Source organism: Lissotriton helveticus, chromosome 2_1, assembly GCF_964261635.1.
Source record: "Lissotriton helveticus chromosome 2_1, aLisHel1.1, whole genome shotgun sequence".
In the NCBI taxonomy this organism is placed as follows: Eukaryota; Metazoa; Chordata; class Amphibia; order Caudata; family Salamandridae; genus Lissotriton; species Lissotriton helveticus.
The window spans coordinates 37,878,814-37,891,949 of NC_136059.1; the positions used below are offsets into that span (position 1 = coordinate 37,878,814).

General features: G+C 44.5%; 1 protein-coding gene across 1 annotated transcript in view; it reads right to left on the minus strand.

Annotated features, from left to right (window-relative positions):
* The window catches only part of LOC144820050 (uncharacterized), a 73,263-nt gene extending 66,912 nt beyond the window's left edge, over window positions 1–6,351 (minus strand). Inside the window, exon 1 of the mRNA XM_078677705.1 lies at window positions 6,305–6,351. Within this exon, the coding sequence (XP_078533831.1) occupies window positions 6,305–6,351 (47 nt within the window). The remainder of the gene's footprint in view (window positions 1–6,304) is intronic.
* Window positions 6,352–13,136: the final 6,785 nt, after the last annotated feature.

A 13,136-nucleotide genomic window follows, 5' to 3' on the forward strand; every position in this document is an offset into this window, starting at 1 on the left:
CAACCCTGGTGCTAGTGGGGAATTTCTGCCCCCCCCTGGGGACAAAACGGCCGAAAAAACGGGCCGATTTGCCCCCGGGGGGGGCAGAAAAACGAAAACATTCAGACCCCACCTGGAAGCGACCCTTGCCCAAGGGGTCGCTTCCTATAAACTAAATTTAAATCCCTGGTGCTAGTGGGGGCATTTCCGCCGCACAATCGCGACGCTGTGCGTGATCGTGAGGCAGAAATGCCCTGCAAAGAGACATCAGGGGAGAGGAAAATCTTTGCGGCCCCAAACCCCCGCCAGACATTAGAAACCTACCTTTCCTCCAAGCGCGCAGGAAGCAAATGGCTTCCCGAGCGCTGGGAATCCCGGATGATGTCAGCGCGCGCTGTGCGCGCGGATGTCATCAGGGATTCCCATGGGGGGGGGCGGGGCGGCAGCGGAAACCCTTCCGCTGCCGCCCCCAGCAAAACGAGCAAGATCGGAGACCCTCGGGGGGAGCGCCAGCGCTTCCCCCGAGGGTGGGGCTCAGGACGAGCTGGCCTGGTCATCAGCGCACGACCGGTGTGCGCCATGACGAGCCCAGCTCGTCATCAGCCCCGAAGGGGTTAAAGACCATATTGATAAATGACTATTGAGGCAAAAGTAAATGTGCAATCATTGGTTGCCCTTTTTCCTCCTTGCTCAGTAGTTCTGGTTTGGAATCTGGAACCCAGTTGACTGAGAATGAGAAAGATATCAAGAAAAGCACCACACTCAAAGTAAAGTATTTGTCACACCCACATTGGAGTAGTGGTTTTACTGTTGCCAATTAATGGTCAAAAGTCAAAGCTATAAAATCCATTTAAAATTATGCAATGGTCAACCTACAATCACAAAGAGTGGAGACCAGTACCAGCTATAAATAGTCATCAAAGACCATGTTTTAGCAAGGGAGCTACTGGTGCTGGGAATGGACACTGCAGCCATGGTAAGCTTTTCAGAGACACCAAAGTTTAGTGAATCATATCATATGGAGAGCTGCTTGTAGCTGAACTCTGTCCATGGTGGTTGAGGAACATCTCAGCTGTTGGGTCCCAATGGGTCACATTGTACTCCCCTGACTAAAAAGGACAGTAGTGCTTATCGTTTTGATCTTTCTGCCCCTTAGAAATACTATGTTTTTGGAATTGTACATCATATATTTGTGTTTAGATTGTTCAAGAGTAATATTGAGCAACCCCAAGCTACATGTAAGACTATAGGGACAAAGGTCTCTTTAGTATTGTATTTAATTGTATTGCAGTGTCTATACAGTGTTCAATACCTCTATGCATGGCACAGAAGCACTTACCTCCATGGGCGGCAAACTACACTGTGCAAGTTGTGTGGTTGAAAAGATGCTGTTTCTCATCTTACAGGAAAAGTGCCTCCATGTCAGCCATAATGACCACCAAAGCGAGGTTATCCTTTTTTGGAATGCATCATTTAACAATATGGTGAATGAAAAAGTACAAGAAATAGAGTATATCGTTTTCAGTAAGCTGGTGGCTTTAAGAAGTTCTTAAGGTCCCTCTATGGTATTTCTTAGAATCACATTCTGAGTGGATAGTTACTGTCCTGGGTTGTTCATCCTGATATTTTGTTCAAAGTTAATGGATTGGTACAGGTTGGACCGAGAAGTGGGAGAGATATGCTGAGCTGGACCTACTGTCGCCCCATACATGAATGCTATTGTCAAAAGTGAAGAACAGTTTTAGTATATAGCTAGTTGAGACCTGCAGGGTGGATTAGATTGTAGTTCCCCAAACAGCCAGCAGTGTGTGTCATATCTATTCAGTTATTCCATGCGGACTGTTTTGGTGGTGTCTGGTTAATTGGCTGGTAGAGTGCCAGGTGATGGACAAGACCAGTAGTAGATATGTCCTATGTGAGTGTAGGAGGACTAAGCAGTATAATAGACTTATAGGGCAGCATGTATGAGCTACAGTTGCCCACTGAGCAGTGTATATTTGGGTATTAGTGTTAGTGTGTACCAGATGTCTTATGAATGAATGAAGTTTTTATAAAAACCAGGCGAGCCATAGGTTAGCTCTTCTTAACTTACCTGGGTATATAATGCAGTCTGTTGGTTGGGTTGTTACATGTCTATAGGCTTTAAGTTGTAGATTATAACTGAAGGTGCTATAATCATTCTGACTTTTGTCCCAGGGGGGTGGGATGATGTATTTACCTTGGAAATAGTCCTGTTTTCTAATGTTTTTTTACGTGTAAATGCTCCTGAATACTTACAATTTTGGCTGGTACTGAGCTCCAGAGTGTGGCAACTTGTACTGAGAAACAAGTGCCTCCCATGGATTCTTATTGCAATGCGATATATTCCCCTGGAGGGCAATCTTGGAGTGCAGTGTCTTGCTTTGTTTATACTGCTTGATTTTAACTTTTTGTTATGATTGCCTTTCTTTTGGAGGCACTGTGAACACTGCAGAGTTCCTTGAACATTGCTCTTCCAGTTACAGATATACAGTGCAGTGAATGGAGGACTGGAGACATGCATTCTATTCAATGATGGCAAAGAAGGAGCCTTGTGGTAGCATTTTGTTTGGTTGTATATTGTGGATGATAAAGCTTGGTGTGCAGATGTTTAGGCTGTTGGGAAAGTCAAACTTAAAGACTGCAAGTAGAAAGATAGCTTAGCACTTTTCCTAGTATCCAGGTATGGGCAGATGTGCCACAGTGAGTTCTTTGTGCTTCAAGACGTTCTTTGTGATTTTGTTGACATGTGTAAAAAATTATGGATTTTGATACGTCATCACCCCTAGGCTTCTGACTTCTCTTGATATTGTCGGCGTCTCGCTTTTCTTGGACGATATGGGAGTACGCTGGTACTTTTTTCCCATTGCTCAAAAGGCCAAGATTTTTATTTATTTTTATTTATTTTATTTTAGCGATTTCTAAAGCGCCTGGTGACCCAAGGGCATCCCCGCGCTATGTAACTTGAAGTCCTATTGAGAGGGAAAGCGGTCGAAGGGAGTTATTTGGGAAACAGATGGGTCTTTAGTTTTTTGCGGAAAGCAAGGTAGTTGGATTCCAGTCTGAGGGCGCGAGGGAGTGCGTTCCAGCCCTTAGCCGCCTGAACGGAGAATTGTCGACCTCCTGTGCGGGCTTTTTTGAATCTGGGGATGCAGACTAGATTCTCATTTTGAGATCGTAGTGATCTGGTTGCTGTGTAAGGTGTGATCATTTTACTGAGGATCGCTGGACCAGATCCGTTGTAAAGCTTGTGTGTTGTACACATTGCTTTAAAGTGCACCCTTTGGCGCACGGGGAGCCAATGCAGGGTTTTGAGGGCTGGCTTGGCAGATATTCTGGAGGGGGTGTTGGTAATCAGGCGTGCTGCCGCGTTCTGTGTCCGCTGGAGTTTCGTGATGGTAGCCTCGGGGGCTCCCAGATAGACCAGATTGCTGTAGTCCAGACGGGACAACACTAGACCCTGGATAAGAAGCTTTCTGGACATAGGTGGGAGTAAGGGCAGGATTTTACGGGTCGTGCGCATGAGTCCAAAACATATGTCCGAGGTTTTGGTTGCATGGGTTTTCATCGTAAGCTGTGGCTCAAGCCACACCCCGAGTGTCTTGATTTCAGATTTAGGGGGGGGATTTTCTCCGAACACATCGGGCCATAGTGTAGGAGGGATAGTTGTCCATTGCTTGCCGAGTAGCATTACCTCTGTCTTAGTCCCAGATCACTATCTTTGTGGTGTTTCAGGTTTAGGTGGTTACGCATTCATGCATTTATGCACAAAGGAGTTACTCAAGTGATGTTGAATACATTTTTCAGGTCTGGCAAGGGGGTTCCCAGATGCTTAAAAAGGAGATATGATGGCCACTGAGGAACACCAATTTGATGATCTGATGGTATAAAGCAATCCATTGTAGTACATTTTCAAGTATTCTGGGATGGTGGAGTCTTATTAGTAGCGTGTGGTGGTGGACAATTTAAAATGCAGCTAATTGGTCCAGAAGAAACAGGTTGGGCACTCTGTTCCCACTTTGAGTTTTAGCTCATCCAAAAAGGATGAAATGACTGATTCTGTGCCTCTGCCTGGTGTGAAGTTGTAGTGTTGCTCTGACAAAGTAATTTATTTCTGTAAATCCTGGCAGTTGAGTAAACAGTAATCTTTCAAATATTTCTGCTAAGAAAGTGTCATTTGATAAAAATCTGTAGTTGGTTGGGTAGGGTGAGTTGATTTTTTTCATGTTGAAGAATAGTCTAAAGTAGGAGGTTTTCCTCTAGTTTTGGAAAGGAACCTAGTTTCAGAGACGTGCAGTTTAACTACCTCCGATGCACAGGTTGTGCAAAGGATATTTTTAAAGAAAAATTGAGATACCGGGTTTGAAGGTGATACTTATGGTTGGCTGGGTACCTTGAGCCCAAAGTGAGTCAAATAGAAGACTAAACAGCCCTGTCCCTACAGCTACTGATAATGCACAAACGTGAGCCAAGTTCAAATCCTTGCCTCTATTCAGCATCTAGTAAACTGCCCTGTACCAAAACAAAAAAAAAGTGAAAGCCTGCCTGTATATTCGAAAGCATTATTTTTGTCCATAGGCAAGGTTTGTGCTGTGAAAAACTGCAAACAATTAAATGTGGAGTCTTCATTTTACCCTCACGTATCTCGAAGCACTAAGGTCAAAGTACTAGCCTTTGACATCGGAAAAATGTACTGCTTCAGTGTATCCTGCAAAGTAAGAAATTTGGAAATTTGTGTTCAATCCCAGCTTAACTGCTTCACCAAACTATACGGCATGAACTGTAAAGTCCATGCTGTTCTGGAACATGAGGGTGAATGCATTCCCTGGCACAGAGGCAACAGGGGACCCTGGAGGCTCACCGCCATGAAAACTGTGGCAGTGAGGAAACTTGCAATATGCATGGTGTAGCCACAGAGGCACCACCAGCATATTGTGGCCTCAGACCACCGCATCACCACTGAGGGATCGCGGATCCCCGGCTAAAGAGGTGGTCGAGTGGGGGTCCAATCACCACGCTCAGAATATGGCAATGGACCGCCATAGTCGTAATAAGACCCTTAATCTTTGATGCATTATTTACATGTCAAAGATTTTCAAGGCGGGCTTGTAAATGAGCCATTAGAGCCAGAGCTGCCTCTTTGCTCAGCTCTCTATGCTAAGTTGTTGGCTCAAGTAAAGTTAAGGAAATCCTTTTCTGTGAGGGCTCTGAAAGTATGTAGTGGTGGAAAACCGATTTTATCTCTCTATGGTAGATGAGTCACTTATATGGATGGTATTGTCCTTAGGGTAATTGCTTGAAAGTGCCTTTTTTGTATGATCACTCCCACAACCTTTGCCCGAATGCAGACGGTTATGACTCTAAAGGTGCACTGGCGCATGCTGCCCAGGCGCCAGTGATCTCTCCCTAGAAAAGATGCAGAAAATTTGTACTCACAATTGGCATGGAATTTAACACACTTATATGTTCCTAATAAAGTGGTACCGAGGGTACCCCGGGCATTGGAGGTAAAAGGGTCCAGGGCCTCAAGAACAATTTGTGCCACGCTGAGTGACCCAAGAAAACTGATTATAGGAGGTGTGACAATGCAGACTGCACGAACGTGACATTGCCATCTCCATGAGTGGCAAAGTCAAAGCACCATCTTTGACATATGTCAGTTAACCCTTAAGGTAGGCATTCTACTTTAGGGTGGAGTTTAGGAGGCAAGTTGCAGTATACTAGAGGTATGGACATATAAATGCAAGTTCATATGTGCATATAGTAGCCCTTTCCATTAAGGACAACTATAAGTGGTCAGCAATCCTTAGTATAACATGGGCTGGCACCCGGGCACACTCGAGGTCACCAGCGTCCTTACAGTACCTCCAAATATCCGAATATGGGCATGCCTCATCAACCCCTGACATGATTCTAATGTCGGGTTTGATGTGGCAGGCACCCAGGTGTCTTCCTTAGAGACTGCCCACCTGGTTATCACAGCCTTTCTTTTTGTTTTTCTAGCAGCCTTCAGCTGCCACCGCTAAGACAGGAATCTGAACTCATGGCAGGCAGTGTGAACAGTCAGAGGAACCAGAAACAAATGTCTGGCTGGGAAGGAGATGACACCCCTCTCCCTGACAGCATGGCTGGTGAAGTGGCATATCAAGGCGGTGAGCTTCAAAGTATTCAGCGCCTTTGATATGCCCGCAGGCTGACACCCAAAGGATGACGTCATTCTCCCTCTGCCCCCGCCAAATCTACACTGGGGCAAGCAGAACAATTAGTTAGTCAGAGGGCATACAGCCCCAGAAGGCTAGGCACTCACCTAGGGTAGGCTAACTGCCCTGTAGAGCCAAGGAAGGTCTCTGCCATTTTTAGAAGTGGCAGAATAGAGGATTTTGAGTAGCAACGGTGAACACATCCTGGTGACCGCCGCTGGGGCAGGCAGCCAAGTTGCCCGATTGCATACATTCCACTTACGCCTCTAAATGTAGGACTTAAGGGACGCCCCTGACACCTGAACCTGAGATCTGTGAATACTGCTTAGAAGGACAAAAAAGAGACCCAAGTCTCCAACAATAGAAGCTGGACATACCACAGGTCACATACTCTGCACCAGTGACAATGCTCCTGCAACTGCAACTCATCCTGGACCAAAGACTGACTCCCTTAGACATAGCCAAGGGCAACTCCTGACCCCATTGGGCTAGTGGCGCTAGATCCCTTTAACCGCAGGTAAAAACAACATACCGGAACCAATGAATTGCTGGCCATTTAGCTCTCCAATGAATCGTCCAAAATTTGGTGATACAGTGCATTGTGGGAAACTTGGTTCTGACCTCCAGCAAGTTTCGGGTGACTACTGTTTACCCCTGGAAATCTTGACATCAAAGTATTATTTTACTGACCTTACCACTACCAAGACTTGTTGGTGAGCAATTTGGTTACCATTCCCTTTACTCAAGCAACAATAAAAGAGAACCATGCAGCACCATCAACCGACCACGGCAATGGGCCTGTTGTTGACTTAGTTCTGCTGTGGCTCCCTATTTAGCACCAAGGATGGCCAGGACAATTATGCCCCCAGGCCTCTCGGGCCAGATTAAACTGAACTGAGTATTGTGGCTTGGTCTTCGGACCCGCATCACCTTAACCCTCCTTGAGTTTCACGTAATTCGACCGGCAAGTGACCGATTGCCACTAGTCCCTTTTTTAAAATAAAATCTATAACTATGGTTAAAAAATATAAATTTGTTAATTTTAGTCTTTAAATTTATATAAAAATATGCCTTTGTTTTATACATTGGTGCCTGTTTTCCTTTGAGGTGTGCCAATTACCGTCCAAGTTGGTACTGTAAAATGCTTAACACATGTTCCTCTTGTAAAACTGCTCTTAACCATACTACCAAGACTGAGCGAAAGATTTATTATTTTTAATCCTGGGACCATCTTTGGGGTATCAAGTTAGTATTACATGGTGAGGCCTAACCACATAATAATCCACTTTTCCACAGTAACTTATTTATATTTTCAATTCTTTAGATCAGTTCTATAGATCTTTTTGGACTGAAGTCTTGGAAAAGCAGAGTTTGTTGTTTTGCACCCTAGATTGAGGAAATCTGCTATTATCTTATGGACTTCCTTAAAAACGCAGTCTGCTTCAGTTCTGCTTGTATGGGTGTTGTCAATTTGTGGTTTTGATGACTCTTGTTTCTGTATTACTGTGATGTTTCGTCTCTTGATTTTCTCATCTTGCATTGTCATTGGTTAAGTTGTGCTTTCATTTTGTGATGTTGCTTTAATACATGTGGTGTTCTTTATGTGGTTAATCCTGAATGTGTACTTTATTAGCATCAGTCAGTCCAATGCAGAGTAGACCCATTTGTATAAGGTCGTATGTGAGGTCCTATGTATATTTAGGTCTTCCTTCAGTCATCTTTCTGTGGTTAAAGTCAGGTCAAGAGTTATTTCTGGAAGTAGATCAAAAATATTGAAACATTTGCTTTGTTTATTGGTCTTCCACTGAAGAACAAGCATTTTGTTGTTGTGTTTCTTTCATCTTGATGTCCTGGTGCTTTGAAGGGGAGGGGTGAGCTAGAATGGTAGGAGAACAGAGGCATAGGGGATATATTTGTAGGTTGGTTTTGGAAGGCAAGTTAAAGCAAAAATAGAGTGGTAATAGGGATAGTCCTTTGGGTCATAGTCACACAGTCATCACCAGTAATAGTCTTTCATAGTCCAAGTCCAATCTTGATCATCAATTCAAAGCACGTAACATGAGGTTTGGTCATGGCTCGCTATGCAGCCTCAGAAAGCTTCAAGGCAGGCTCATTTGTTCGGATGTCCTTCATGAACACATAGAAACATGGATCATGCTCTTGTCTGTCTGGTCAAGGCAGCTTGTCTCTAAGTATTAAATCATGCTTATAGTGTGCAGAATCAAGGCTGTGTCAGTGACCGAGGCTTGATGTCAACCTTTTCAGTTAAATAGCAAATCTGAGTTTTCTGGCGTGACTTCTCCATGCTGGTGCTGCAAAGTGAAGAGACATAAGGAAGTGACTCAATAATCAGTTATTTTACTGAGAGTGGAACAGTAGGAAGTGAGGGCCTTTTTATTGGATATTGAATTTTAAAATATCACAATTAAAAATATTCAGAGCAATAAAAATAAAACTTTTACAAAAATAAATAAATAATCAGAGCAGGGCATATCTTGCTCACAATTTCCACAGTTGATAGATTAGGCTAATGGGTGCTAACCTATCACTGTTGTTTATGATATTGCAAAAATCATAACACATCTTTACCATGCCTGTAAAATAGTCACGGGTCCTCGTAACACAATACCCTGTGTCATAAAGGGGATCCCTCCCCTCTCATGAAAGGTTTGCAAAATATTGCTACAGCTCAGCCCCAGACTACCACTCACCTCCAGCCCTAAACCTCTCCTGGTCCAAGGTCACCACTCCCCACGCTGCTGCTGTGGCATAGAGGGACCGCTCCTGGGCCTATATTCCCTCACCGTTTGATCTTTCCCTCCCCTCACCTTGCTCTCTCCCTCTTCTTTCTGCCACACACTCAGGCACTGTTCTTTCCCTTGTTGTGCCCTTCCTGCAGCTCCCAGCCCCTGCCTTCCCACTTTCCAGACTGCCCCTACCACCTGCCACGGCAACTTTAAGGAGGCCGTAGCAGATACGCACACTGGGCGTGCCATTGGAATGCCAAAGGCAAGCCGGTCTGCGAGCCATCTGCGCCTGGATCACACCAAGCAGCATGAACCCTGGATCTGCTGCACGCCACCGGTACTACTCCTACTAGAAATGACTCTTTGACCACAAGAGCCTGGACATCAGCTGCAGCTGATTGCTTCACCTCACTCTTCAAAATGACCCTTTACTGGCCACCATTGCTGCTTCACCTGCAATACAGGTACCCCCTTCGACCAATACCCAGCTGACCTGTGCTCCACTGCACGCTGCCCAATGCCCGATCCCTGTACAAGCATGCCACGGAAATCTGGGAAACTACACCACCCTCACCATAATGCGATGTTCTTAATAGAAACCTGGTTCACCCCCTCATTGACACCCAACATCGCCACCACAACTCCCCCCAGATAAAAGATGATTTACTGCGACTGCCTCAGATGACACAGCGGAGGCATCACCATCATCTACAAGAACTCCCACAAATGCACAGCCTCAAACGACCACAGAACACCAATCATGAAACGCCTCAACTGTCAGTTCCAACCAGATGCCAAAACCACCATCAGAGATAACCTAATCTACGGACCCCACGGGCCTAGTCTCAGCTTTTGCAACTCCATCCCAGACTTCATCGCCCGCTTGGCAATTTCACTCCATCCACTACATCCTCCTGGAAGACCTGAACTTCCACCTAGAAGACCTCAACAACGCCAACTCCACCAGCCTCCTTAAGAACATGAGCAACATCCGCCTCTTTCAGCTGGTTACCACCCCTAGGCACAGTGCAGGACAACCCCTAGACCCCATATTCTCCAGCTGCGACAGTCCAGTTTTCCCTCATTAACGGGCTGACCTGGACAGAACACAACATTGTCCACTTTACCTTGACGGCCTGAGAGAGGCCCGACAAGACTTCAAAGCCACCCACGTCAAAACTGGAGAAGTATCAGATAAACCCTCTGGAGCTCCAGCCTCAAAGAAGCAAGACCTCTCCCCTCTGATACCCTCTAAATCAGCGTTCACAACTTCTCCAACTGGATCTCCTCAGCCGCTAACACCATCGCCCCGCAAAGAACACTACCAGCAACAGACCCGTTAAGCACACAAGTTAATTCACCCCAAAGATGCTGACCCTCAAACATCACTGTAAGAAGCTAGAAGTTGCCCCAACAAGACCCCTGCAAACCTTGCCTTCTTGAGATCCGCCATCAACAACTACCGCCTTCGTGTCATGACAGCCAAGAAGGAAGCCCTCACCAATCGCATAGAGATGACCGCCAATTACACCAAGAAACTCTTCTTCATCATCATCATCGGAGAATTCTCCTGCCCCATCGCTATCGAAAACATGATCCACCCCTCCCAAGCCCTCAGCGACAATCTGGCAGGCTACTTTCAATACAAGATCATGTCATCTACAGCAACTTACGACATCTACAGCAACTTCAACCACCAACTCTCATACATCTACCACCTCCCGTCGTTCCTTCTCCTACCTCACCGCCAAGTACAGGAATGACCTCCATCTAGTCACCTCACCTTGACTGGAAAATGTCAGGAAGAAGCTCAAGACCTAGCTCTTCGACCGTCGTGGCCATCCGACCGAGGCTCCCATAACACCAGTGCCTGTAGACCACTCTGGGTTGAAAAATTGTGGCCTACAGGACCTAATGATTGATTAATTGATTGACAACAGGGGCATTGATGACAGCATTATCATCACACCAGGTTCCTCCAAGGTGGACAGGATGTCAGTGATCGGAGAGGTTTTGACAGAAGCAGCGGGCGGAAGGCCAGAGACAGCAACAAAAGCTGTGGTGCTTCGCAGCCATATTGGAATTAATCCAGCAAAGCAACCACAGGAATTATAGTCAAAAATGATAAGCAAATTACTCTTATTTGAAGCTACCTCACCCAACATAGTCTACTGTTTCTTGTAAGCAAGATGGTGACCAACCTGAACATCACATTCTCCATGTGTGGGTGAGGTTTGATGTAGTATAAGGACTTCTAAAAACAGATTGAAAAAAGGCGATATTTGAAAAGTTTTCATTATTCTGGATGACCTTGTTGTAAGTGTTTAAAAAACATTTTGATATAGGGATTTGTGCAAAAGAATGTGACTTTTCTGACATCGTTGCTATTCTGTCTGCCTACATCATTAGTACAAAGATTCAGTTTTACCTATACCGCTGTGTCCTTACATCACCATCACACCCTCATACAGCCCCTTCATCTAGTTTTCTAAATATTCTCAAGGAAACATTTACTCTGACAAACCAGGGTTTTCAGGACATCTTAGACATACTACATACTGTGCGAGTTTCTCAGTGTACAATTAACTTAACTTCTACTTTACACTTCATGCAACTGGCATAGCTTAACTTACTTTTGAATAGTACCATTCATTTTTTCAACTAGTCCATTTGTCTGTGGCTGGTACGGTGATGAGAGACTTCTTTTAATGCAAAGCACACTGCACAGAGCTTTGTTGAGCTACAAAAGAATAAAGTATTACATAACAATACATTCATAAGGACATCGTTCCTTCACCTATGCTAGGCTGTGAATAAGAAAGAATGCCTTATTTTGAGTTAGGAGGATACAGTACTACCTAAAATAAAGGCAGATATCAATTCCACCATATTACAAAATCCATAAACTATAGTGCACTTGTAACACAGCAGACAGAACAGCTGCCTTATTTGTTATCTGGTATCTCTTCCTCCAATCTCTAAATAAGGTCCTTAATGTTTTGCATGACAGTGTGCAGTTATCTCAGTCTCAATATGACTCTGCTGTGTGAAATACATTGCCAGGGACTAACATGGAGAATCGGACATGTAGGTAAAGATAATAGTTTACATTGCATACAAATATGGTCAAATAGCTTAAGGACATATCACCATCTCTTCTATATTATCATCTTTGTAATCACATAAGGTGTTAGATGCTGTCACCTTAAGTGGGGTTTTATTGTTAATAATGAGTCCCTCGCCACTATTATGAATCTATTGTACAACATTCAATAAGTACTGTGCTTCCCGTTTGAAAACAGAACCACAAGCCCTCCCCAAGTCCTGTTTCCTTGCAAACTGTTTTATTATTGTTATTAGTTGATCATCTTTTCCCTTTCTTAAAGGGATGCCAAACAAATTCTCTCTAATTTATACATGAATGGAAAAGATGGAGACAGACATGTTCATTAGGGGGACAGAAACATTGGTGAAGCGTGTGTATGGCTATGAGACGCCTTTGGGTTCAAATTAGCGTCTTTTATAGAAGCAGAGTTCCTGCCGCCAAGTATATGGCAAACTGGTGGCAGGCATTCAAGAGTACAAATGGCAATATTTAAGCACCTCGACCCCGATGTACGAACTGCCAAATAGCACCTTGCAAATTGCATTGCTGTTGCGACTCACAATCTGCAAGGCACTATTTGGCATGTACAACATTGTGTTTAACACTGTTTGCGATTCTCAATGGGGTCGCAAATTGCGAGGCTCATGAATATTAATGAGCATCTCACAATTTACAAGCCCATTGGGAATGACCGGCCCTCAAAGGGATGGTGGCCTGCTGTGTGTCGCATGCTAAAAAGTGTTGTACATCTGGCTCCTAATGTTCTTTTACTGGAAGGCATAGCAGAACACCGAATAAAGCAGAATTGTAGCCAGATAGCTCTGCCATTTTTAAGGAACACAGCAATATCACAGACCCCATGTATGTTTCTGCACATAGGTACCATGGTGAGCATGAGGGACCAATGTTAATACAATTGTATGAATGACAAAAGGAGAGCCGAATTAGGGAGAACGAACTGACATTATTCTTGCTGTCCCAGGGGAGGGAAACAAGGAGGTATTTATTTTTTCATAGAGGCACAGGTTGGATCTCTGCTGTTAGAAACACAGATTTTTTGCCACCTCTGATGCATTTGGGAGAATT